At 45.2% G+C, this 25,422-nt stretch overlaps 1 protein-coding gene across 2 annotated transcripts in view; it reads right to left on the bottom strand.

Annotated features, from left to right (window-relative positions):
• ABCC9 (ATP binding cassette subfamily C member 9) overlaps window positions 1-25,422 on the bottom strand; it is a 976,112-nt gene that overhangs the window by 595,902 nt on the left and 354,788 nt on the right. For both annotated transcript variants that reach the window (XM_029600177.1, XM_029600176.1), the window contains exon 17: window positions 6,055-6,160. In XM_029600177.1, the coding sequence (XP_029456037.1) occupies window positions 6,055-6,160 (106 nt within the window). The remainder of the gene's footprint in view (window positions 1-6,054; window positions 6,161-25,422) is intronic.

Genomic DNA, 25,422 nt, shown 5'->3' with positions numbered 1-25,422 from the left:
CGCCACCTACACGAAGGGTGATGGATCTCAAGGGGTCAGGCGTAACCAGTACCAGACACAGAGATAAGGAAGCTCACCCTAGGGATAGGCCCTCAGGCCCAAGGAAGGATAGTCATCCCCAACCTGATGGAGGAGGGGCCCAAGGGCAAGCTGGGCAGCAAATCCCTTTGAAGTGCTATGGCTGTGGAGAGACGAGGCACTTTCGCCGGGAGTGTCCACAGCATACCATAGCTTATACTCACCCTGCAGGGCAAGAAGTGGTAGAGTAGACCCCTTCTCCCAATCCCTATCTTCAATGGGTAAAGGTTAATGGGCACCCCTTACAGGCCTTACTAGACACAGGGACCAACCAGTCACTGATTTCAGCCCAGACAGCATAGGCTTTAGGCCTGAATACCAGGAGAACTAGGGTTGAGGCAGTCACAGTGAGGTGTGTGCACGGGCATGTGGTAAACCATGCAGTGCATGAGGTGTGGGTACAATGGGGTATGAACTATGATATAGTAGAGTCAAGGGGTTGCCAGTGTCCTTAATCCTGGGCCATGATTGGCCCCACCTTGCAGAAATATTACAGGCAAGACAGACTTTCATAACTACTAGGGCCCAGAAGCAGGCTGGTCAGAGCCGGGAGCAGACCTTGGGGGAGGTATTCCCCTTTGAGGAGAATGGGGTGGTGGAGGCCCTGGGGGAGAGCTGTAAGCCGAAATCTCAAAGGAAGAAGGAAAAGCAGGCAGGGGTAGGCCCAGAAACCATAGGAGCTTCGGATGTGGGAGTGAAGGAGATAATGGGGACCCTCCTGACATGTTTTCCAGAGTTCATAGGAGAACAACAGAAGGACCCTGCTTTGAGGGTGGCCTGGGAGAGGGCTAAAGTCTCTGGGCGAGAGGCCCATAATAAATAAAAGATTACCCCTACTTCGTGGTCCAAAAGGGTCTGTTAAAGAGGGTGGAGGAAGGGCTAACAGAGCAAGAACCCTGGATGCGGTTATTAGTGCCAGCGAAGTTCCAGGGAGATATTCTGTCATTGGCTCATGCTCACCCTTTAGCCTAGCATTTAGGGATACATAGCACACTAGTGAGAGTGAGGAGGCATTTTATTTGGCTAGGGATCTACCAGATGGTTAAGAAGTTCTGCAGGTCCTGCCCAGACTGACAGCTAGTATCCAAACAGGCTCCACCTAAAGCACCCTTAGTGCCACTACCGGTGATGCAAGACCCATTAGACAGGCTAGCGGTAAATATTATAGGACCACTAGAGAAGAATTGGTGGGGACACCAATACATAATGGTGGTGATGGACTATGCCACTCATTTTCCATGGGCAAATCCGTTATGGTCCACCTCTGCCTGGGTAATAGCGTAGGAATTGGTGAGAATATTTTTCCAATTTGGGTTTCTGAAGGAGATCCTTACTAACCAGGGAACAAATTTTATGTCCCAGGAACTAGTCCACCTTTGGGATCAGTTTGGGATTAAAAAGCTGCGCACTGCAGCCTACCATCCCCAGACTGACAGGTTGGTAGAAAGGTTTAATCAGACCTTGAAGGCTATGCTATGCAGCTGTTTGAAAGATGATTTGGGTAATTGGGATAAGCTCATCCCCTTTTTGATGTGAGGGAAGTACCTCAAGCATCAACTGGGTTTACCCCATTTGAGTTGTTGTTTGGACGGCAGCCCAGGGGGTTGTTGGACGTGGTTCAGGAACACTGGAGTGGAGAGGATGCTCCCGCTCAGGACATAGTAACCTATGCTAAAGACCTGAGGCGGCATGCAGAAGTAGCCCTAAGAGTGGCTAGGGAAAACTTACAGAAGGCACAGGAGCACCAAAGGACATATTATGACAAGGGTGCTCGGGCAAGGGAATTTCAGGAGAGTGATCAGGTCTTGGTATTTATACCCACCTCACCCAATTGTCTAGTGGTGAAATGGAAGGACCCAGTGAAAAGTGGTAAAGTGCTTTGATCCCCTGAATTATGAGGTTAAAGTGGGCACCAAGTGTACTCCAGTTTATCATGTAAACCTCCTGAAACCCTGGATTGAGAGGCAGGCCATGGTGGTAAATCCCCTGCCGGAGTAGGACGAGGATTTGAATCCACAAGTCAAAGAAATGAACCAAGAGGGAACAGTGGTGATAGGAGAGGAGTTGACGCAGGCACAAAAGCTACAAGTGGAGAGGATGGTGAGGGATGCTAAGGATGTGTTTTCCCCTTTGCCAGGTTGGACGGGTTTGGTTTCCCACAGCATAGTGACCCCCCCCGGAAAGATAGTCAGAAAGAGACCTTACCGCCTACCTGAAGCTATGCAAGTAGAGGTTAACCGCCAGGTAGAGGAGATGTTACAAAGGGGGGTAATTGAGGAGTCAAGCAGTGCGTGATGTAGTCCAACAGTACTAATTCCAAAGTCAGATGGTACATTATGGTTCTGCATCGATTTCAGGATGGTGAATGCAGTTTCTAGTTTCAATACATATCCCATGCCAAGGGTAGATGAGCTGGTAGAACAGTTGGGTACAGCACAATATCTTACCACCCTGGATCTTACAAAAGGATACTGGCAAATCCCTTTAGAGAGGAGCTCTAGAGAGAAAACAGCCTTTGCCACACCAAGGGGTTCTATCAGTTTGTGCATATGCCATTTGGCTTACAAGGGGCCGCGGCAAGTTGTCAGTGCCCCCTGAACGTAGTGCTTCGCCAACATATGAGATATGCGGCTGCTTACATGGACGATGTGGTAATTTACTCGTCAGATTGGGAATCTCATCTTCCAAGGGTAAAAGCGGTGTTAAAATCGTTATGGGCTGCAGGTCTGACTGCTAACCCAGCTAAGTTCAGGCTGGCCCAAAGAAAAGTGAAATACCTGGGACATCTGGTGGGAAGAGGGGTGGTACGTCCATAGTCCTCTCATTGACAAAGTACACTGCATTAGGAATACCCACAACCCGAGACACAAAAGCAGCTGAGGGCTTTTCTGGGTTTGGTGAGATATTATAGAAAGTTTGTCCCCTTCTTTGCAGACTTGGCGAGCCCTCTAAATGAGCTATTAAGGAAAAGGGTGCCTAGCAAACTGAAATGGGGAGCTATAGCAAACCAGGCATACAAGAACCTCAAGACATCTCTTTGCAGGGACCCAGTCTTGAAGGCAGTAGATTTTTCCCTGCCTTTTGTCTTGCAAACAGATGCCTCAGGAGGGGGATTAGGGGCAGTTCTCTCCCAAGTGGACCAAGAAGAGGAACATCCCGTCATGAATCTGAGTAGGAAGCTACACTCCCATGAAATGAAGTATGCCACCATAGAAAAGGAATGTTTAGCAGCCAAATGGGCCATAGAGACTAGAGATGTGAATCGGAACCGGAATCGGTTCCGGTTTTGGATTCGTGGACTATCGGGAAATTATTTTTCCCACGGTCCAATCGTTTGGGTATTTTTATCGGCTGCACCGAGCCGATAACCCAAAAACACAGCCCGACCCTTTAAAATTAGTTCTTTAGTATCCCCCCACACTCCGGACCCCTCCAACCCCCCCAAAAAAAACATTTTTAAGTACCTAGTGGTCCAGTGGGGGTCCCGGGATCATTCTCCCACTCTCGGGCCGTCGGCTGCCAGTGCTCCTACCATGTGACAGGGGCCGGCCAAAGGCACAGATACCCTGTCACATGCTAAGGGCAAAGGGCCATCGGCGCCATTTTGTTTACTGGCAGCCGACGGCCCAAGAGCGGGAGAACGCTCCTGGGACTCCCACTGGGCCACCAGGTACTTAAAACTTTGGGGGGGGGGGTGTTGGAGGGGTCCGGAGGGTGGGGGGATACTAAAGAACTAATTTTAAAGGGTCAGGCTGTGTTTTTGTACGTGCCCTTTCTCCCCCCCCCCCATAATGATAAGAGAACCCATGAAATTAATCATGGGGTTTCCTATCGCTATCGGGGGGGTCCGATATTTTCAATCGTCAGATAAATGATTCACATCCCTAATAGAGACCCTGAGATATTATTTGTGTGGAAGACACTTCATTTTAGACACAGATCATGCTCCTTTGCGGTGGCTGAATGTTATGAAAGATTCCAATGCACAGTTAACACACTGGAACCTTGCTTTACAAACCTATTGCTTCGAGTTGCAACATAGGGCAGGAAAAGAGCATGTGAATGCTGATTTCTTTTTGAGGTTAAAGGAAGAGGCTGGAACCCCTTGCTCAGGAGGTTCCAGAGTTTTTAAAAGGGGGAGGGGGTGATGAAGTGCAGCCAGCTTTGAGGCAGGAAAGCCCGGGCTGGATCAATGCTGGGAGAACCCGGAGACGAGTTAGGCAGCAGAGGGTGCCTGGGAACAGATAAGGGGCCTACAACTCCCTGATTCACGGAGGCACAGCTGAGCAAATGGGCAAAGAAGAATGCTGAGTATGCAGCTCAACCAAGCCCCTGTGACAGGGACACACCCGAACCAATGGTGGTGGAGGAGGAGGGCGTGCAGGAGTGGTACAACTGGCCAAAAAAGCAGAGCTCCTCAGAGGAGGAAATGGACACCGTTTCCCCAGCAGAGGAAGCCGCTGACTCCAGCATGGAAACAGAGTGAGTGACACTGCTGAAGAGAGGGGAGATTTTGTATGTTTGGGATGTTTTACTTTATTTTGCTGCACAGTGCTTTTATTAAAAGAATGGGAAGGCCGTAACCTACTGCACAACTGAGGGGAGTTGGGGTGGGTTGTGCAGCTCCCAGGCAGGGCGGTTTGCTTGCTGGCTAGAGAAGCCAGGCAGTGTTTGCCCTGTACAGGTGGGGGATTGTTTGAACCCACTGCGAGTTGTTTTGTGACCCACCCGTAGTCATCGGGGAAGTAGCTATAAAACAAAGGACTGTTACGCTGGGGTAGATTTTCAAACCGCGCGATTTGGCGTACTTTTGCTGGCGCATCAGGCGCAAGCAAAAGTACGCGGGATTTTAGTAGATACGCGCGTAGCCGCGCGTATCCGCTAAAATCCTGGATCGGCGAGCGCAAGGCTATCAATTCCGTATAGCCGGCGCGCACCGAGCCGTGCAGCCTACCCCCGTTCCCTCCCCTCACCTTCCCCTCCCTTCCCCTACCTAACCCACCCGCCCAGCCCTGTCTAAACCCCCCCCCTTACCTTTGTTGGGGGATTTACGCCTCCCGGAGGGAGACGTAAATCCCCGCGCGCCAGCGGATCGCTAGCGCGCCGGGACGCGACCTGGGGGCGGGTCCGGAGGGCGCGGCCACGCCCCCGGACCGCCCCGGGCCGTAGCCACGCCCCCAGGCCCGCTCCCGGAACGCTCCCGACACGCCCCGAAAACGCCGCGCGGTTCGGGCCCGCCCCCGACACGCCCCCCCTCAGAAAACCCCAGGACTTACGCGAGTCCCGGGGCTCTGCGCGCGCCGGTAGGCCTATGTAAAATAGGCTCACCGGCGAGCAGGGCTCTTAAAATCCGCCCCATTGTGTCTACAAACTGTTTTGTATTTGTTTGCTGGGGAGCCTGGCTAGACCAGGCAGTTCTCCCGGCACCTGTGCAGACCCAGTAAGGGCCTGGAGGCCTACATCTAGGTCTAGAAAACTAAAGTGCAGCAGAGCTCGGTAGCGGAAATCCCTGGGGACGAAGTGGTTCGGGGACAGTGTGGCGCTGGACTAGCCTCCTGTGAGTGACGTCATATATGCCCCACGACACAGTAAATTTCAGAGATTGAGATCAGCCTCAGCATTCCCTGGCTTACAAGTGAGGTTCATTCCTGTCAAGTAAGACATTGCCCCTGAGCTCTTCATACTTTTTAAATGACAGTCATATGTCTAAAATTGTGCTGTGAACAAGAGCCAAATGAGGTTATGGGGGGTAGTTTTATTTGTATGTGGAAGATTTTTGTAAAAAAAAAAAAAAAATTAAAGACTGAAATGAGACTGTCAAGTACCACTTTGTCTTTAGGAATTCAGTACCATCAAAGATTTATGTGATTGTAGAAGAACTGCTTCAGAGGTGAAGTCTATAGAGAATATTTTTGAGTCAGAAATGCTAAAACAAAATCTATAATATCATAAACCTAAAGTACAAACAAAACATACTTGCTCCAGTATACTTCTCCACTGAGAGTTTGCATTTCATCAAGGATTGCAAGGAGAAGCGAAGATTTGCCACAGCCCACCTGACCCACAATCATTGTCAATTGACCTGAAATAAAATGAACAAAAACAAAATATTTGTAGGTATGGATCATAACTATTTCCATCAAATATAATAATATTTTGTTCCTTCTCATAGTCCAATATTTTCCTCTATAGATCTCTTTGTTAGGGCATGCATACAGGTTTCTCCATTTATATGCATATTCAGTTCCACTGAAAGGCACAATGTATATCTATATAATTTAGATTTAATGTTTAAACATCTATCCAATTTTATTGAATATCACCAGATTTGTAAATCAATTCCAATTTGGCTTTAGAAATTCCCTAAATACCGAAATTCTGCTATTCACCCTCTCTGATTCTATTAGACGAGGGCTTGACAGCGGTTAAGGTTTCATGCTCATCATGGTAGATATCCTAATATTCTATACAGTAGGGATGTGCAGAGCAAAATTTTATGTTCATATTTTTTATGTCCGAAAGGGGGTCCCACTTGCGGCCAATATGGACATAAAAAAAATCCAATGAGTTGGGTATATGTACATATGTGCAAAAAAAAAAATTAAACCCCCTCACCCTCCTTAATCCCCCCCCCAGACTTACCACAACTCCCTGGTGATCGAGCGAGGAGTGAGGACGTCATTTCTGCAATCCTTGGCGAGAAGCATGTGACGTCGGTGGCACGTCGAGTGACGCGGCGTCACGTGATTCCCGGCTCGTTCGCGCCGGACGGCTCGTTCGACCCAAAAAGAACTTTTGGCCAGCTTGGGGGGGCCTCCTGACCCCCCCAAGCTGGCCAAAAGTTCTTTTTGGGCCGAACGAGCCGTCCGGCGCGAACGAGCCGGGAATCACGTGGCGCCGCGTCACTCAGACGCGACGTCACGTGATTCCCGGCAAGTTCGCGCCGGACGGCTCGTTCGGCCCAAAAAGAACTTTTGGCCAGCTTGGGGGGGCCTCCTGACCCCCTCAAGCTGGCCAAAAGTTCTTTTTGGGCCGAACGAGCAGTCCGGCGCGAACTTGCCGGGAATCACGTGACGTCGGCGTCACGTGATTCCCGGCTTGTTCGCGCCGAACGAGCCATCCGGTGCGAACTTGCCGGGAATCACGTGATGTCGCGTCTGAGTGACGCGGCGCCACGTGATTCCCGGCTCGTTCGCGCCGGACGGCTCGTTCGGCCCAAAAAGAACTTTTGGCCAGCTTGGGGGGGTCAGGAGGAGGCCAGCTTGGGGGGGTCAGGAGGCCCCCCCAAGCTGGCCAAAAGTTCTTTTTGGGCCGAACGAGCCGTCCGGCGCGAACGAGCCGGGAATCACGTGACGCCAGCGTCACTCGACGTGCCGCCGACGTCACATGCTTCTCGCCAAGGATTGCAGAAATGGCGTCCTCACTCCTCGCTCCATCACCAGGGAGTTGTGGTAAGTCGGGGGGGGGGGGGGATTAAGGAGGGTGAGGGGGTTTATATTTTTATTTTGGCTCAACAATCGCGATTTCCCACATATCGAACATATCTATGTTCGATATGTGGGAAATCCGATCGTTTATGTCGAATCAATTTTTTAAGTAAAAAAAAAATATGAGTTGCGTTTTACTAATGCGGTCAATCCGAATGCACACCCCTACTATACAGTTGATCATAAGATTCTTCTGTATTGGCTGAAGAAGATAGGTATTTCCATCAGTGTTTTTAACTGATTTCAGTCTTACATTGAAGACAGGAAACAACTTGTCAGAATCTTTGATACCATATTTAATACATCATCTGAACTTAAGACCATAACAATTAAATATTGCATGAAAGGGATACCACTCATACATAGGCTACTGTTTAAATGTATTAATAGTTAGACATTATATCATTAAATTTTGAGTAGTGCCAAAAGGTGTCATTATAAAACTTATCTGTGATTCTCAATGTGGTGTACATACACTTATTCTCTTGTATCTGGAGAAAACCCAACACGAATCGTTCTTCAGAGGTGTCTGTATATTTGTCTTTTGTCACTGCTTATTTTCTTTTCATCCCTTTTTTTAGACCATTTTTTTGGGGTTCAGTGATTTTCAGTGTTGTTCAGGCTAGTCAGCCTGTTCCCAGAAATACATTTAGAATCTTTAACACTATATCTGATTGGTATCCCATGCAGTCAGGAATCCCTTAGGGTCAGCCTTCTCCTTGCTACTTTTTAACATCTATCTAGTGCCATTTTGTAAGCTTCCAGCTGACCTCTGCATTGGTTTCTTACTGTATTCAGATGATATACAGTTTTATATTCTGTTGATCAAGACATGGTCTGACACCTCTGTTATAATTTTACTATGCATCACTTCAATATGTCATTGGTTCCACCAAAATAAACTAATTCTAAACCTTTCCAAAACTGAAATCATGATCATCAGACACAAGAAAAATCCTCCTAATATTAAGATCCAAGATGAGGAGCTGAAAATTGTTGCTGAGGCTAGGAGTTTGGGAGTGATAATTGACTCAAAACTGTCCATGGTTTCCTCATATAAAGGGGGTAATTTTCAAAGGAGTTAGGCGCATAAATGTAACTACTATTGTAGCAATTTTCAAAAGCCATTTACTCACGTAAATTGCACTTATGCGAATAAATCCTATGGACGATTCAATGGCATATATTGTAGCAATTTTCAAAAGCCCACTTACTCGAGTAAAGTGCATTTACATGCGTAAAACCCAGATTTACGCATGTAAATGCTTTTTAAAATCCGCCCCAAAGTCTGTAATCTCTTTTTTTTTTTTCCGAACTTCGCTTATTGCAATATATCAAATCTCTGTTACAACCTGCTGATTTGCGGATAGTCATTCAAGTAATCCGATTAACCTTAATGGATTACTGCTACATGCTATATTTATGAATTCCAGAATGAAATACAAGAGCTTTGCAGTTATTGCAGAATTCAGCTGCTTGTTTGATCACTGGCCGCTCCATAAGAGACCACATCACTCCAGTGCTGATGGACTTCCACTGGTTGCCTAGTTAGTGGAAGCTAAAATACAAAACTGATTTTTCTGGTGCACAAATTGATGTCCCTTGATGCTCTGCCATGGATTAACAAATTACTTGGAATATTTAACCCAGGCAGGTTGCTTCAGGCTCACAAAGGGGTCTTCTCGACATTACCTTAATTCATCAAGCAAGATTAATGCATATGAGAGAGCAGGGATTACCTATTGCTGCACCAACATTGTGGAATATTCTGCCATGGTAATTAAGAATGACAGAATGTAACAAGAGCTTCAAGTCTATGGCAAAAACTTTCTTTTTCAAGCTAGTGTTCTATTAAGATATCTAATTGCACGGTCATGCTGATTTATTTATTTATTTTATTTAAGGTTTTTTTATACCGGCATTCATGAAATCGTTCACATCATGTCGGTTTACAAAGAACAGGGGTGGAAGAATACAACCAAGAACATAAATAAATGTGATGAAGAGAAGCAGTTACAATTAACAGGGGCTAATGAACTGGGGTTGGAAGAATAAAGAGAGATAGTGGAGGTTAATTATATACAAGTGTACAGTATAAATAAGGTTAATTATACACAAAGGTACAATAAAAAATATGGAGTTCAATATATACAGCTTCTGTGTCGAGAATTATTGATGGTGCGTGTTAGGTGGAGTTCGGGAAGGCTTGCTTGAATAGCCATGTCTTTTTCTGGTCTTTGATTATCTGCTTTAATATATGTTCTTTTAGTTTTATCTGCTTTATTGTATATATATATGATGCTTTTTTTTTATTTTATGTATGTTTTATTGTAAGCTGCCTAGGGCTTTGGCATAGGCATAATATAAATAAATAAACAAACATAAAACACATTTCAACCATTCCTATTTTTAACTGTTTTACTAATATAGTTTCAGGTATGGTTTCCAAATGGAAACCAGGAGGTGACTAGGCCATCATGGGGTCTGGGAGTGCAGCATAAACTGGCTCAGTTCCCAGCCAAGTGTCTTTCTCAGCTTGTTGTTACTGCCAGCTCCACAGTTGAGCCTAGGATCATCCTCTGCATCAGAAAAATAGGTTCACAGGAGATGGAAAGTAAAGCATATTTATAAAAAAGATAAATAATAGGAAGGAGGAGGTTGTAGTGGGGAAAAGGTCCAGCAGGGTATATAGCCAAAGAGGAGAGAGAGATGAGGTTGAAGATGGGGGAGCTGGCTGTTTTGTTTACTATTTTTTCTTATTTTACAAAGTTAGTAAATAGTAATTGTAGATCAGGCATATTCAAGAATATCTCATGACATGAGAAAAAAAAGATATTGAAACTTTCTCCCAAGGAAAACAGTAAGCAGCCATTTACATACTTTGATATTCAGATGAATAGCTGTGTTAGTCTGGAGTAGCAAAAATGACATGAGGCAAATGGCACCTTATAGACAAACCAATTTATTGAAGCATGAGCTTTCGAGGACAGGGTCCATTTCATACATCAAAATGTGTTTTTTTTTTCAATATTTTTGTAGATCATAGTCATTCATTTAGTACAGTTCAAATTTAAAAAACTTTTTTTTCTTATTTGTATTATTCATTCATTTGTTTCCCATTATCGTCAACAGGGGAAGTAATGCAGCCTCCCAAGCAATGGGCTCTGACATTGATATTTTCTAATCATTTCTAATGAAAAAGGAAAAGGCATGCCAACACATCAAGACTATGTCAATGTGGCATGATCAGTAACAAGCCAAAAATGTATTAATTATTAAAATCAGGGTTAATTAATATTATTTGAAATTGCTAACTGACTCCTATTTTTAATATTTTTTTCCTAACTGGAGGGGGGGGGGGGTATTCATTTAAGAGAAAAAGAGCCTAGAATGGGTGACAATGAAACTAGTGATTGACTAGTTGCCAGGAACCAGTATTCTTAACTTTTCAAGATCAAGTAAGTGACCTTTGCAAACTCCCAATTATAATACTTACAAATACTAATTTATACAAGCTCATAAAATTAACCCAAAGTCCTATTTGTAAACAAACACAATTCTCAACATTTGCAACAAATACTAACCTTAAAAACTAACACACAATAACCACAACCAGTAATAATTTAAGCATTGAAATTTTTCTTTTAAAGATGTTAAGGGTTCTTTTCCAGCAAGTGCAACTTATCACCAGCAGATGAAGGTTGTACAGTCAGCAATCCCATCCCAATTATCCCACCCCATGTTTTTCTTTTTTATACAGGGGTAGAAATGTGAGGAAAATAAATACAAGTTTGTCCTCCCACTACACCTTTTTTCTGGTTTTATGACTTCCTTCCTAGGTCTGTCTAGACCTTTGTGCTGTTTGTGATTTTTCTCACCTTATGCCTTGAATGTTTTGATACTTTGAGCTGTTTGTGACTGACCACTATCTATGCTCTTGGGGGTTTTAACTTCTTTGTGGTGTTTGCGATTGACACTTTATGCCTTGGGGCTTTTGACACATTTGTGCTGTTTGTGATTGACCACACTCCATGCTCTGGTGTTCTTGACAATCTTTGTGCTGGTTTTACCTGACTGAACTCTGTGCCTTGGGGGTTTTGTGAACTTTGTGCTGTTTGCAATTAACCAGACTCTATATCTTGGGGGTTTTGAATTCTTTGTGCTGTTTGTGTCTGATCACACTCTATGCCTTGGCATTTTTTTACATCGTTATGGTATCTGTGAATCCCTGAACTATGCCTTGAGGGTCTTTAATTTCTAACTGATTTAATGAGCCATTCAAAGCTTCACTATACTGGCCATTTGCATTTAATATGTACATGGCTCAATCTTTACTTTTTGACAGAAGTATATACTATTGGTAGGATCAACTGGATCTGCTTCTAACTCGTACAGGCACCCCACAATACTGCAAGTGCTCATGCACTGGATGAGGGCCTACCTAGAGGAATGATTGCCTTTGCACAGCTGAAATTGCAAGGAGGTGACAGCCCTAGCATCTCCCAGATTGGAGAGCAGAGCTATCTCGTGCTCTAAAGAGAGAGCAATCATGAAATCTGGAGGAACATGCACATACTGGGCAAAGACCATCTACTTGACCTTGCTGCCGGGAGAAGAGACCAGTCCTGTTTATGTGCTCTTGGTTTAGCTGCCATGCTAAACATCACCTGATGGTGGATCCCCACACATTGCCACAAAATCTGGAAGGACAGAGAGGACAGAAAAGGGGGAGGAGTGGCTCTTTATGTCAAAAACAATATCCAAGCATCTGAGCTGCAGGGAAGATGGGGCAAAGAAGAAGCTTTATGAGCCATCCTTAAAAAAGATGATGGGGCGTGGTTTACAGGTCTCCAAATCAAATGGAAGTACTAGACAGAGATCTGATTGAAGATATCCAAAAGATGAGTAAGAAAGGAGAAGTGGTGGTTGTTGGAGATTTTAATCTACAGGATGTAAACTGGAGAATAGGGATGTGAATTGTTTTTCTGACGATTTGAAATATCATGTACAATATTTCAAAATTCATCAGATTTTGGAGCCCCCCCTCCCCCTCCCACGAAACAGATAGGAAAACCCCATGAATGGTTTGTGTGGTTTTCTTATCATTTTGGGGGTAGGGGAGAAAGGGAACGCATCCAAACCCCCCAAACTCATCCCGACCCTTTAAATATAATTCTTTAGAATACCCCACCCTGCCGACCCCCCCCCCCCTAAAACTTTCTTAAAATACCTGGTGGTCCAGCGGGGGTCCCTGGAGCAATTTCCGCTCTCGGGCCATTAGCTGCCGGTAAACAAAATGGCGCCGATGGCCCTTTGCCCTTACCATTTGACAGGGGCTACCGGTGCCATTGGTCAGCCCCTGTCACATGGTAGGAGCAATGGATAGCCGGCACCATCTTTAAACATGGCGGAATGCTACAAATCGCAGGAATGAAAATTTCCCACAATTCATGTACGATTCCAATTCTGGCTACGATTCCGGACCCGATTCACATCCCTACTGGAGATTCCCTTCTGCAGAATCTAACAGTAGTAGAGAGATAGTGGATGCCCTGCAAGTGGCTCTGTTGAAACAAATGGTAATGGAGCCTACGAGGGAGGGAGCTATACTCGATTTAGTGCTAACTAATGGAGATAATGTCTCTAATGTCCAGGTGGGTGCCCACCTCAGCATCAGTGATCATCAAACAGTATGGTTTCATATCACTAATATGATACTGAGAAGTCGCACAAAGACCAGGGTTTTGTGTTTCAAAAACACAGACTTTGTTGAAATGGGGAAGTACCTGGTGGAAGAATTAGGATGGGAGAAAACGAGAGATGTGGAATAGGGATGTGAATCGTATTCCATATCGTCTTAACGATAGAAATCGTGTGGCAGGGCAAGAAAATCGTGTTAGGCACGATTTTTTAGTTAAAAAATCGTTAAAAATCGTTTTTTCCGATTAGTGCGCACTAACTGGGAGTTAGTGCGCACTAACTGAAAATGATACAATTTGACACTTTTCAGGTCAGTTAAGGTCAGTTTAGGAATGAATATGTATTCCTATTGGCTGCCCTCTTATTTATTCATGTTACCAAGGTTCCCACTGACAGTATATGGGGGATGGGAAATTGAAACAGTTGGTAGCTTGACAAAACAAGTAATGTGATCAGTCAATGTGACTAGAACTTGTGCCCTAACCCTGATACCAGGGGTATTGTGATCTTCCTGCACACAGTGCCCTATCCCTATTAATACCAGGAGTGTTGTGATCTTCCTGCACACAGTGCCCTAACCCTGACACCAGGGGTGTTGTGATCTTCCTGCACACAGTGCCCTATCCCTATTAATACCAGGAGTGTTGTGATCTTCTTGCACACAGTGCCCTAACCCTGGCACCAGGGGTGTTGTGATCTTCATGTACACAGTGCCCTATCCCTATTAATACCAGGAGTGTTGTGATCTTCCTGCATACAGTGCCCTAACCCTGGCACCAGGGGTGTTGTGATCTTCCTGCACACAGTGCCCTATCCCTATTAATACCAGGAGTGTTGTGATCTTCCTGCACACAGTGCCCTAACCCTGGCACCAGGGATGTTGTGATCTTCCTGCACACAGTGCCCTATCCCTATTAATACCAGGAGTGTTGTGATCTTCCTGCACACAGTGCCCTAACCCTGACACCAGGGGTGTTGTGATCTTCCTGCACACAGTGCCCTATCCCTATTAATACCAGGAGTGTTGTGATCTTCTTGCACACAGTGCCCTAACCCTGGCACCAGGGGTGTTGTGATCTTCATGTACACAGTGCCCTATCCCTAATACCAGGGGTGTTGTGATCTTCCTGCACACAGTGCCCTATTCCTGATACCGGGGGTGTTGTGATCTTCCTGCACACAGTGCCCTATTCCTGATACCGGGGGTGTTGTGATCTTCTTGCACACATCCCGGTATCAGGGATAGGGCACTGCATGCAGGAAGATCACAACACCCCTGGTATTAGGGATAGGGCACTGCATGCAGGAAGATCACAACACTCCTGGTATTAATAGGGATAGGGCACTGCATGCAGGAAGATCACAACACCCCTGGTATCAGGGATAGGGCACTGTGTGCAGGAAGATCACAATACCCCGGAGGAGTGAGGGTCAGGCAGCTCCCCCCTGTCTGTGAAGCCAGCCTCTCACTAGTAATGCAGGGAGGGAGCTGTCTCAGACTTCACCATCCTCCCCCCCCCCCCCTCACCCACACACCATTCACTGGCTGGGACATGGGGGAAGTCAGGAGTGAGGGTCAGGCAGCTCCCCCCTGTCTGTGAAGCCAGCCTCTCACTAGTAATGCAGGGAGGGAGCTCTCAGACTTCACCATCCTCCCCCCCCCCTCACCCACACACCATTCACTAGCTGGGACATGGGGGAAGTCAGGAGTGAGGGTCAGGCAGCTCCCCCCTGTCTGTGAAGCCAGTCTCTCACTAGTAATGCAGGGAGGGAGCTGTCTCAGACTTCACCATCCTCCCCCCCCCCCCTCACCCACACACCATTCACTGGCTGGGACATGGGGGAAGTCAGGAGTGAGGGTCAGGCAGCTCCCCCCTGTCTGTGAAGCCAGCCTCTCACTAGTAATGCAGGGAGGGAGCTGTCTCAGACTGGTATCAGGGATAGGGCACTGAGTGCAGGAAGATCACAACACCCCTGGTATCAGGAATAGGGCACAGGTTCTAGTCATATTGACTGATCACATTACTTTTTTTGTCAACTACCAACAGTTTCCATTTCCCATCCCCCCAACCATCACCTCAGTTGGAACCTTGGTAACATCAATAGATAAGAGGGCAGCCAGCCAATAGGAATACATATTCATTCCTAACTGACCTTTACTGACCTGGAAAGTGTCAATAATTTGTATCATTTTCTGTTAGTGTTCCTGAGTTTCCATTTCCATTTCCCATCCCCCCAACCATCACCTCAGTGGGAACCTGGTTAACATCAATAGATAAGAGGGCAGCCAGCCAATAGGAACACATATTCATTCCTAACTGACCTTTACTGACCTGGAAAGTGTCAATTTGTATCATTTTCAGTTAGTGCGCACTAACTCGAGTTAGTGCGCACTAACACGATTTAACGATTTTTAACGATAAATCGTTAGAATTTCTATTGTATTGTGTTCTATAACGATTTAAGACGATATTAAAATTATCGGACGATAATTTTAATCGTTAAAAAACGATTCACATCCCTAATGTGGAACAACAGTGGGCCAAACTAAAAGGAGCAATTACTGAAGAGACTAATATATATGTAAGAAAAGTAAAGAAAAGCAAGAAAAGAATGAAACCTATCTGGTTCACAAAAGAGGTGGCTGATAAACCCTATGTACACTATGTATCTATGTACCATACATAAACTAATACATGATGAGAAATCGGATTGGCTAAACACAGCATTAAGAGTACACGTCCCACACAGAAACCTTCGATCTGCAAATAAAGCACTCTTAACCATTCCTTCAGTAAAAACAGCAAGACTAACCCAAGTGAGGGAAAGGGCCTTATCACTAGCAGGCCCCATACTTTGGAACACAATGCATCTAGAGATCAGATTGCAAAGAGATCTCAAATCATTTAAGAAAAGTTTAAAAACATGGCTTTTCAAACAAGCATTTTATAAAGAGACGGGAGAATAGAACATATTTAGAAATAGGCAGAAGAATGTCGGCGCACAGCACTTAGGATTGTACAGTAGAGTGGTCCACGAACTCTACATCACTATAAACATTATTGTAACACTATGAATAGTGAATTTTACCTGTGAACAGTACCTTACTGGTACAATTGGTCATGACCTACTCCACTAAATAATTGATTGTCTTTAATGATATATTGTAATCGAACCTTTAGCGGCACCTGTTAGAATGTACTATTGTACGCCCTTACCTACATTAATTTATGTGCTTACATGTAAACCGTTGCGATGGTATATGACTTAGCGACAGTATAGAAAAGATTGTAAATAAATAAATAAATAAATAAATAAATAAATAAAAGATAAAAGAACAGCGTTTAAGAAATATAAAAGATCCCAAAGGGAGGATCACAATGAAGAATATCTGGTAAAACTGAGGGAGACGAAGAAAGTAATCAAGAAAGCGAAAAGTCAAGCGGAAGAAAGGATTGCCAAAGAGGTAAAGCAAAGTGACAAAACATTTTTCAGATACATCAGGGAAAGGAGAAAAGTCCAAAGTGGTATAGTGAAATTGAAAGGTGAAAAGGATCAATGGGTGGAAACAGATGAAGAAATGGCAGAAGTATTAAATGAATACTTCAGTTTGGTGTTCACTAAAGAAGACCCTGGAGAAGGACCGTCATTAGTTAACAAGAAACTGGAAGGGAGTGGAATGGATGAAACTCCGTTTATGGAAGAGAATGTATGGGAAGAGCTAGGAAAACTAAAAGTGGACAAAGCCATGGGGCCTGATGAGGTTCATCCCAGGATACTGAGGGAGCTCAGAGATGTGCTGGCGGCTACGCTACGTGAGCTGTTCAATAGATCCCTGGAAACAGGAGTGGTGCCGAGTGATTGGAGAAGAGTGACAGTGGTCCCTCTTCACAAGAGTGGGAGAAGAGAGGAGGCTGGTAACTACAGGTCAGTTAGCCTCACCTCGGTGGTGGGTAAAGTATTGGAGTCCCTGCTGAAGGAAAGAATAGTGAACAATCTACAAGCAGCAGAATTGCTGGACCAGAGGCAGCATGGATTCACCAAGGGAAGGTCCTGTCAGACAAATCTGATAGACTTTTTTGATTGGGTGACTAAGGAATTGGATCGAGGAAGAGCGCTCGATGTCATCTACTTGGATTTTAGCAAAGCTTTTGATACAGTCCCGCACAGGAGGCTTGTGAATAAAACGAGAAGCTTGAGATTGAGTGCCAAGGTGGTGGCCTGGATAGCAAACTGGTTGAAGGTCAGAAGACAATGTGTGATGGTAAATGGACCTTACTCGGAAGAGAGAGCAGTGATGAGTGGAGTGTCACAAAGGTCGGTCTTGGGACTGGTCCTGTTCAATATCTTCGTGAGCAACATCGCGGATGGGATAGAAGGTAAGGTTTGTCCATTTGTGGATGATACTAAGATCTGCAACAGAGTGGACACGCCGGAAGGAGTGGAGAGAATAAGATGGGATTTAAGGAAGCTGGAAGGCTGGTCAAAGATATGGCAGCTGAGATTCAATGCCAAGAAGTGCAGAGTCATGCATATAGAGTGTGGAAATCCGAAAGAAATGTATTCAATGGGGGATGAAGGGCTGATGTGCACGGAGCAGGAGAGAGACCTTGGGGTGATAGTGTCTAATGATCTGAAGTCGGTGAAACAATGTGACAAGGCTAAAGCCAGAAGAATGCTGGGCTGCATAGAGAGAGGAATATCGAGTAAGAAAAGGGAAGTGATTATCCCCTTGTACAGGTCCTTGTTGAGGCCTCACCTGGAGTACTGTGCTCAGTTCTGTAGACCGTATCTCTGAAGGGACAGAGACAGGATGGAGGCGGTCCAGAGAAGGGCAACCAAAAAGGTGAAGGGTCTTCAATGAATGACTTATGAGGAGAGACTGAAGAATCTAAATATGTATACCCTGGAGGAAAGGAGGAGCAAGGGTGATATGATACAGACTTTTAAATACTTGAAAGGTTTTAATGATCCAAAGTCAAGACAAATCTTTTCCGTTGGAAAAAAATCAGCAGAACCAGAGGTCATGATTTAAAACTCTAGGGAGGAAGACTCAGAACCAATGTCAGGAAATATTTCTTCACGGAGAGGGTGTGGATGCCTGGAAAGCCCTTCCGGAGGAAGTGGTGAAGACCAAAACTGTGAAGGATTTCAAAGGGGCATGGGATAAACACTATGTATCCATAAATTCTTGAGGATGTGAATGAAGAGAAGAGGCATGGGAGTGGCTTGTGCGAATGACGGCTAATACCTGGTGATTAATGCCCTTATTCAATAAACATACACACGGTTATTGTGACTCCAACATTGCTCTATGCTTAAACGGCAAGAGGAAATGTGGGAAAAAGGATTTGCATTCACAAATAAGCGTGGGAGTAGCTTGCTTGTTGTGACGGTTACTACTCCAAACCAAATAAGCCTGAAACTTCACTTTCAATGCATATCCAACATAGCTCTCTGCTTCAATGGCAGGGGGGAATGAAGATAAGATGATTTACATTCATACAACTACCAACAAGGACTGAATTGCATAGTCTGGGTGAACAGATAAGTGTGGGTGTAGCTTGCTTGTTGAGGAGGTTACTACCCCGAAACAACTAAGCCTGATACTTCACTTTCAATGCACATCCAACATAGCTTATAGGGGTGTGCATTCGTATTGAACATAAATGTAAAACGCTACTTTTTTTTTTTTTTAACTTAAAAAAGTGATGAGACATAAATGATCGGATTTCCAACTTATTCAACATAGCTATGTTGAATAAGTTGGAAATCGCGATTGTTGATCCAAAAATTTAAACCCCTCACCTTCCTTAATCCCCCCCCCAAAGACTTACCACAACTCCCTGGTGATCCAGCGAGGAGTGAGGACGCCATTTCTGAAATCCTTTGCGAGGAGCACGTGACGTCGGCGCCACGTCGGAGTGACGCGGCGTCACGTGATTCCCCGCGGGTTCGCGCCGGAACGCTCGTTCGGCCCAAAAGGAACTTTTGGCCAGCTTGGGGGGGTCAGGAGGCGCCCCCAAGCTGGCCAAAAGTTCCTTTTGGGCCGAACGAGGATCCCGGAAGCGACCCCGCGGGGAATCACGTGACGCCGCGTCACTCCGACGTGACGCCGACGTCACGTGCTCCTTGCAAAGTTGGTCAGAAATGGCGTTCTGACCCCGCTGGACCACCAGGGAGTTGTGGTAAGTCTTGGGGGGGGGGGATTAAGGAGGGTGAGGGGTTTAAATTTTTATTTGCACATATGGACATATACTCAACTCATTGAATTCTGTTTATGTCCATATTGACCGCAAATGGGACCCCCTTTGGACATATGGACATATGAACTTAAACTTTTGCTCTGCACATCCCTAATAGCTTACTGCTTCAATGGCAGGGGGAATGAAGAAAATAGGATTTATATTCAGACAACAACCAAGAAGGACTAAATTGCACAGGCTGGGTAAACAAATAAGCGTGGGAGTAGCTTGCTTATTGCGGCAGTTACTACCCCTAACCAATTAGGCTTGATACTTCACTTTGATACAGCTCCAGCACTGCTCTCTACATCATTGGCGGGGCGGGGGAAGGAAATTAGAACCAAAAAGTTACCAATAAAGGCCCTGACCTCAGCGGTCAGAGTAACAGATAAGTATGAGAAAAATAATTGAGAAAGCTTGCTGGGCAGACTGGATGGGCCATTTGGTCTTCTTCTGCAGTCATTTCTATGTTTCTGTGTTTCTATGTGAAGGGAAAGTCATTCTTTGTACCTCAGGCTTTCTTCCAGCTTTTTTCCAAATCACCTTTCCCTACAGTACTTACCAATTCTTGGTCTTGCCCTGTCCATATGATGCTTTTTACCACTTCCTGGGACCATCTTTCCACTCCTGGTATCACTTTGCCCATCCTGGTGCCTTGGACTTTTTATGCCATTTTTCCTCCCACCTCATGCCTCGAGGTCCAGTTCTTCAGTCACTCTTCTTGCTGCATTACTCTGCTCCTACTATTTATGTTTTTAATCACCAGCACTACTTCTGCCACTACTGCTGCAACACCACCACTCCAAATCAGCCGGTACCTTAAGGTGCTTCCTCCTCTGCTCCAGCTGTCTTTCAGCTTCTTTCCATCTGAGCTCAAGGTACAACTTTTTCAGCCACACTTCTTGCTGCATTTATTTATTTATTTTATTTTTATTTACAGGCTGCTAATACCAAGGCCCAAAGCAAGGCTTACAATAAAACATACATAGTAACTGATATGATTTTAAAAAATCAATTTAAATAAAACAGATAAAAACAAGATAAAAGAAAAGCAATCATACTGCATAGCTCTAAAATTAATAGAATGCCTGTTTAAATACAACTATTTTAAAGCATTTTAAAATTCCTTTACCCACTCCATTGTCATAAGTTCCTGTAGACGTATGTTCCATAGGGTTGGTGCCACAATAAAAAAATTACATGCTTCCTTGTTTTACAGAGTTTAGCTTGACAGAGGGAAAATCCAGAACTGCTCTCCAAGAAGAGTGCAGTGTTCTAGAGGGGTTATACATCTCTAGAATTGCATTTCCCCAAGGTAGACTACAAGAAGCCATTAATTTTTAAGAATAGCTCCTATATTTTCTGTTTATAATCACCAGTGCCACTGTTGTCACTGACATTCGAAGCCAATGTTGTTGCTTTGGGGTGCTTCCTTCTCTACTCTGAATGTCTTAGATCTTATTTTTAAATCTCCTTCCTCTATGATATTTGCTGACTCTTAGTTTTGCCCTGGCAATATAATACTTTACACGGGTCTTACCTACACAGTTATCTCATACACGTGGGCTGTTGGCTGCCGGCATTCAAAATGGCGCCGATAGCCCCTGTGACATAGTAAGGGCAAAGTCTATCGGCACCATTTTGAATACTGGCAGCTGACGACCCGCGTGCAGGAGATCGCTGTTAGCACCGCCGGCCGCGGCAAGCCGCGACCGGGGCCAGGTGTCATGGCCGCCAGTCATGGCAGACCGTGGCTTAGACCGGGCCGGCGGGTGCAGGGAAAATAAGTACCTGGGCTTCGGGAGTCGGTCGGGGCTCCTGCGGGGCAGGCTGCCCTTCTGTCTCTCGCCTGCGGCCGCTGCCACATCTGTTCTGGCCGGCTGGCTCCTCGGGGTTTGGCTCCGCCCCCATCACTTCCTCTAGGGCCGCGCACGGCTGAAGACTGTTCTTAAAGGGGCCATGACAGGAAACTGTCATGGTCCTCCCAGAAACTCCACCTCCAACATCCTGTATTTAAGGCAAGGTCTGGTTCTCAGACCTTGCCTTGGTATTGAGGTTCCTGCCTGAGTTTGCTCCTGTGTTCTCTGGTCCTGGTTCTTCATCCCGCTCTGCTTCCCTGCTCCGTGGATTGATTCTTGGCTTCTGACTTTTGGACTGGTGGACGTGTCTTCTCCTGGCTTGATCCTTGTACGGCTTTGGACCATTCTCCTGCTTAGACCCTGGACTGGATTTTGACCTCGTCTGTGTACCGAACCCCCAGACCGGCTTTGGACTCTTCTACGACTCCGTCCTCAGACTGCTATGACCTGCTGGAGGCGCCAGCTGTCTGGAACCCATGACCTGCAGGAGGAGCCTGCATCCAGACCTTTCTTCAGTCTTCAGAGGAGTCTCCTAAGTCCCAGCGGCCGGATCCCTACAGGCTCCTCCTGGGGGGGTTGCGTGCTTCCAGGGTAAAGTCTTCATTCAACTTCCTCCTGTCCAGCGGCCTCGCCCTTCGACGGTAGTTGACTACCTCGAAACAGGGGTCCACTTTCATAACAGAAAACCAAGGCCATGGACCCGGCAGAGGCCTCAGCTCAACAAGCCATTCCAGGAGTAGCTCAGAAGGTCATGGAACAGCAATCCATGGCATCTTCATTGGAACGACTTAACGCACATTTGGATTCAATGGCAGCTGCTCAGGCCATTTCTCCATCAGTGCCATTGATAATGTCAAGCAACACCCGAACCACTATTCCGCTACCCATCCCTCCACGTTACGCAGGTGATCCTCGCCTGTGTCAGGGATTTATTGACCAGTGCAGCATGCACTTTCAGCTTCAAGCTTCGTTGTTCCCAGATGACCTCACTAAGACTACTTATATTCTGTCTCTATTAGAAGGGAAAGCCTTGGCATGGGCTTCTCCCTTTTGGCGACGATCGGACCCAGTCCTGCAAGATCTTCCAAAATTCTTGGAACTATTCCAAGCTGTATTTGATGATCCCGGGAAACGGCCGGCGCCATTTTGCGCCGCCATTTTGCTAAATGGCGGCGCAAAATGGCGCCGGCTGAAGACAACACGATTCGATTGCAGGAGGTCGTTCCGGACCCCCACTGGACCCCCAGGTAATTTAAGGCATTTTGGGGGGGTTCGGGAGGGTGGGGGATTTATTTTAAAGGGTCGGGGTGGGTTTTAGGGTGTTTTAGTGTGCCGGTTTTCCCGCCCTCCCCCTTCCCCTCCCCCTTCCCCCGATTTACGATTTTTTGACGATAAATCGGGGGAATTGGTATTGTATCATGGCTCTAACGATTTTTGACGATTTAAAATATATCGGACGATATTTTAAATCGTCAAAAAACGATTCACATCCCTACCATCTACTTCGGAGAGCCTGATTTTCCAAGGCTCCAAGGGCCAGTGTGAGGAGGAATGGTGTTTGGAACAGGGGGGAGATGCCCCTTGGAGGCAGGAGGTAAAGAATCTGAAATACATGTAACGCTTGCTACATCTTTGGAAATGCCGGTAAAAATCACTCTAGAGGAAATTTGGAAAGTTTTAATTACAATGAACAGAGCTATAAATGATTTAACCACTTTTGTGAAGGAAAATATGAAGAAAGTTCAGAGAATGGAAAATAAGATTTTGGAAATGGAAACATCAGTAAAAGAAATAGACTCAAAGATGAAAAAGGTTAAAGAAGTGCAATGTAATTTGATAAAATCAGAAAATTTAACATAAAAAAGAATGGACTATATTGAAAATGATTAAGAAGATCCAACTTGAGCTTTCTGAATTTTCCAAAGACTAGGTGGATGTCCCCTAAAGACCTTCTCAAAAGCTACTTAAACTAATATTTTAGCATTTTCTGAAACATCTAGTCTGGTGGTTTCTAAAATATTATATTTACCTTCTAAAGAGGAAGAAAAAGAAAAACAGGATCAGGCTCATATATCATTGGATAACTTAATGGACATATTACAAAAATCCTTTGACACAAAAATAGAAACTAGGGCAACGTTGTTGGTGTCCTTTACACTGGTGTCAGACAGAGACGGTATACTTCGATTATATTTTCACAATCAGAATTTGCAATTCTATGGCAAACAAATCAGAGTATTTCCTGATATTACAAAGACAATGCAAGAAAATAGAAATCTTTTCCTGATGATGAAGAGTGAAGTAATCTCAAGAGGAGCTAAATACTATTTAAGATTCCCATGCAGATGTATCATAGTATTTCAAAATGCTAGATATATTTTTGCTAAACCTGAGCAATTACGGCTGTATTTAGATTCCCACTCCTAATAACAACTCCAAGAGGGGGTTGGCTATATAAATGAAGGTACATGTTTTTCACTGGGCTGTAATCAATATTATAATAATTTTTTTCTTTCAATCTGCTTTAATGAACTTGCTCTCCCACCATTTTTATAATATTCAGATAAAATAATCTTCTGTATGATGTATAACTAGAATAATTTCTTTTCTGTATTTTTATGGAAACATTGTTTCAATGTTATTTGTTTAAACTCCAATAAAAAAAATAAAATAAAATAAAATAAAAAATGGTAGGTGCAGAGCAGCAAAGCATGAAGAGTGACATCAAGGCACCAAGATATACAGTGAGGAAGAAGGACATTAAAAACCCAAGACACCAAGAGGGGCAAAATGCTACCAGGAAGTGGCATGAAGGGCCCAAGGGTCCATGAGTAATCCAACAAGGTTTAAGGTTTATTGTTATTTATATACCGTTGTCTCAGCATAGCCTTCACAGAGGTTTACATTTCAATAAATATACAAGTGTCTAAAGCATCATATTTTCATGGTAAGACCAATAGCTGATAAATACTGTAAGGGAAGGGAATTTGGAAAGAACCTCATCAGATAAAATCACCCCCAGATCCCACTCTTCTTTTGTAATTAGAAGAATTCTCCTCCATATTCTCCTCTCCCTTGAGCTTTTGCATCCTAAATGCATTATTCTGCATTATTCTTAGCATTAAATCTTAGCTGCCAGTTTCTAGACCATGTAATGCCCGTCAGTTGCAGATGGCTGCAACCACTCATGCTCACCTCCTTTTTCCCTGCATCGTCAATCCTAGGAGGAATGGCGAACTCCGCCAACCACCGCCAACCTCCCCAGCATTCCCGGGATGGCGTGGGCGCTGCTGACCGCCATCTTGGCTCTGGAATCACCTAAGGCACCTCCTTTATACACGTCATAGCAGGAACCTTGGGGGTGACCCTCCGGATAACGTCAACTCGCTGCTGTACTTAAGCTGACCGGCCCTTTGCTTCAACGAGTTAGCAAGGAGTTCCCTCATTGCTGAATCTGCTCCATTCTTGGACTTCCAGTTCCAGATTCCTCTCTTGGTGTCTGGACGCTCTTGGTAACTGCTCCTCAGGGGCCCTTCTGCATTCTTGGCTATCCGCTCCTCAGAGGGCCTTCCTGCCTTGGACTACTACCTCACCCACTTCTCGGGACACTCTCCTGGAACTACCTCTTGGGAGTATTTTACTACGGACTTCAACAATACTAGCTTTACTGACGGTTCTCTGCGGTGTACCCCGTGCCTCGGGCCACTACCATTTCCTCTTCAGTAGAAGTTGTTCCAGTATACCATGTGCTACAGGGTATTGCGCACCAGCTACAGGATCCATTTCAGGGTTCCTGCATTTCAGACTATCTCTTCATCATCTACAGTACAGACATCCTCGGCATACCCCGCTCTGCGGGCCACTACCGAATCTGCACTTCTGAGGTAATCTACACTCGTCTGAAGGGACTTCCTGGCATACCCTGCTCTGCGAACCACTACCGGATCTTCACATCAGTGGTATCACCCTGGGTATACCCCACTGCTCAGAACTGTGCTTATTTGCATCTCTCGCTCTGCGGGCTCTGCTTTTCCTTCCTTTATAATAAAGTAT

This window comes from Rhinatrema bivittatum, chromosome 4, assembly GCF_901001135.1.
Source record: "Rhinatrema bivittatum chromosome 4, aRhiBiv1.1, whole genome shotgun sequence".
Taxonomy (NCBI): Eukaryota; Metazoa; Chordata; class Amphibia; order Gymnophiona; family Rhinatrematidae; genus Rhinatrema; species Rhinatrema bivittatum.
Note: the sequence above shows the minus strand (reverse complement) of the source record. Positions and strands in the feature narration are given on the sequence as shown.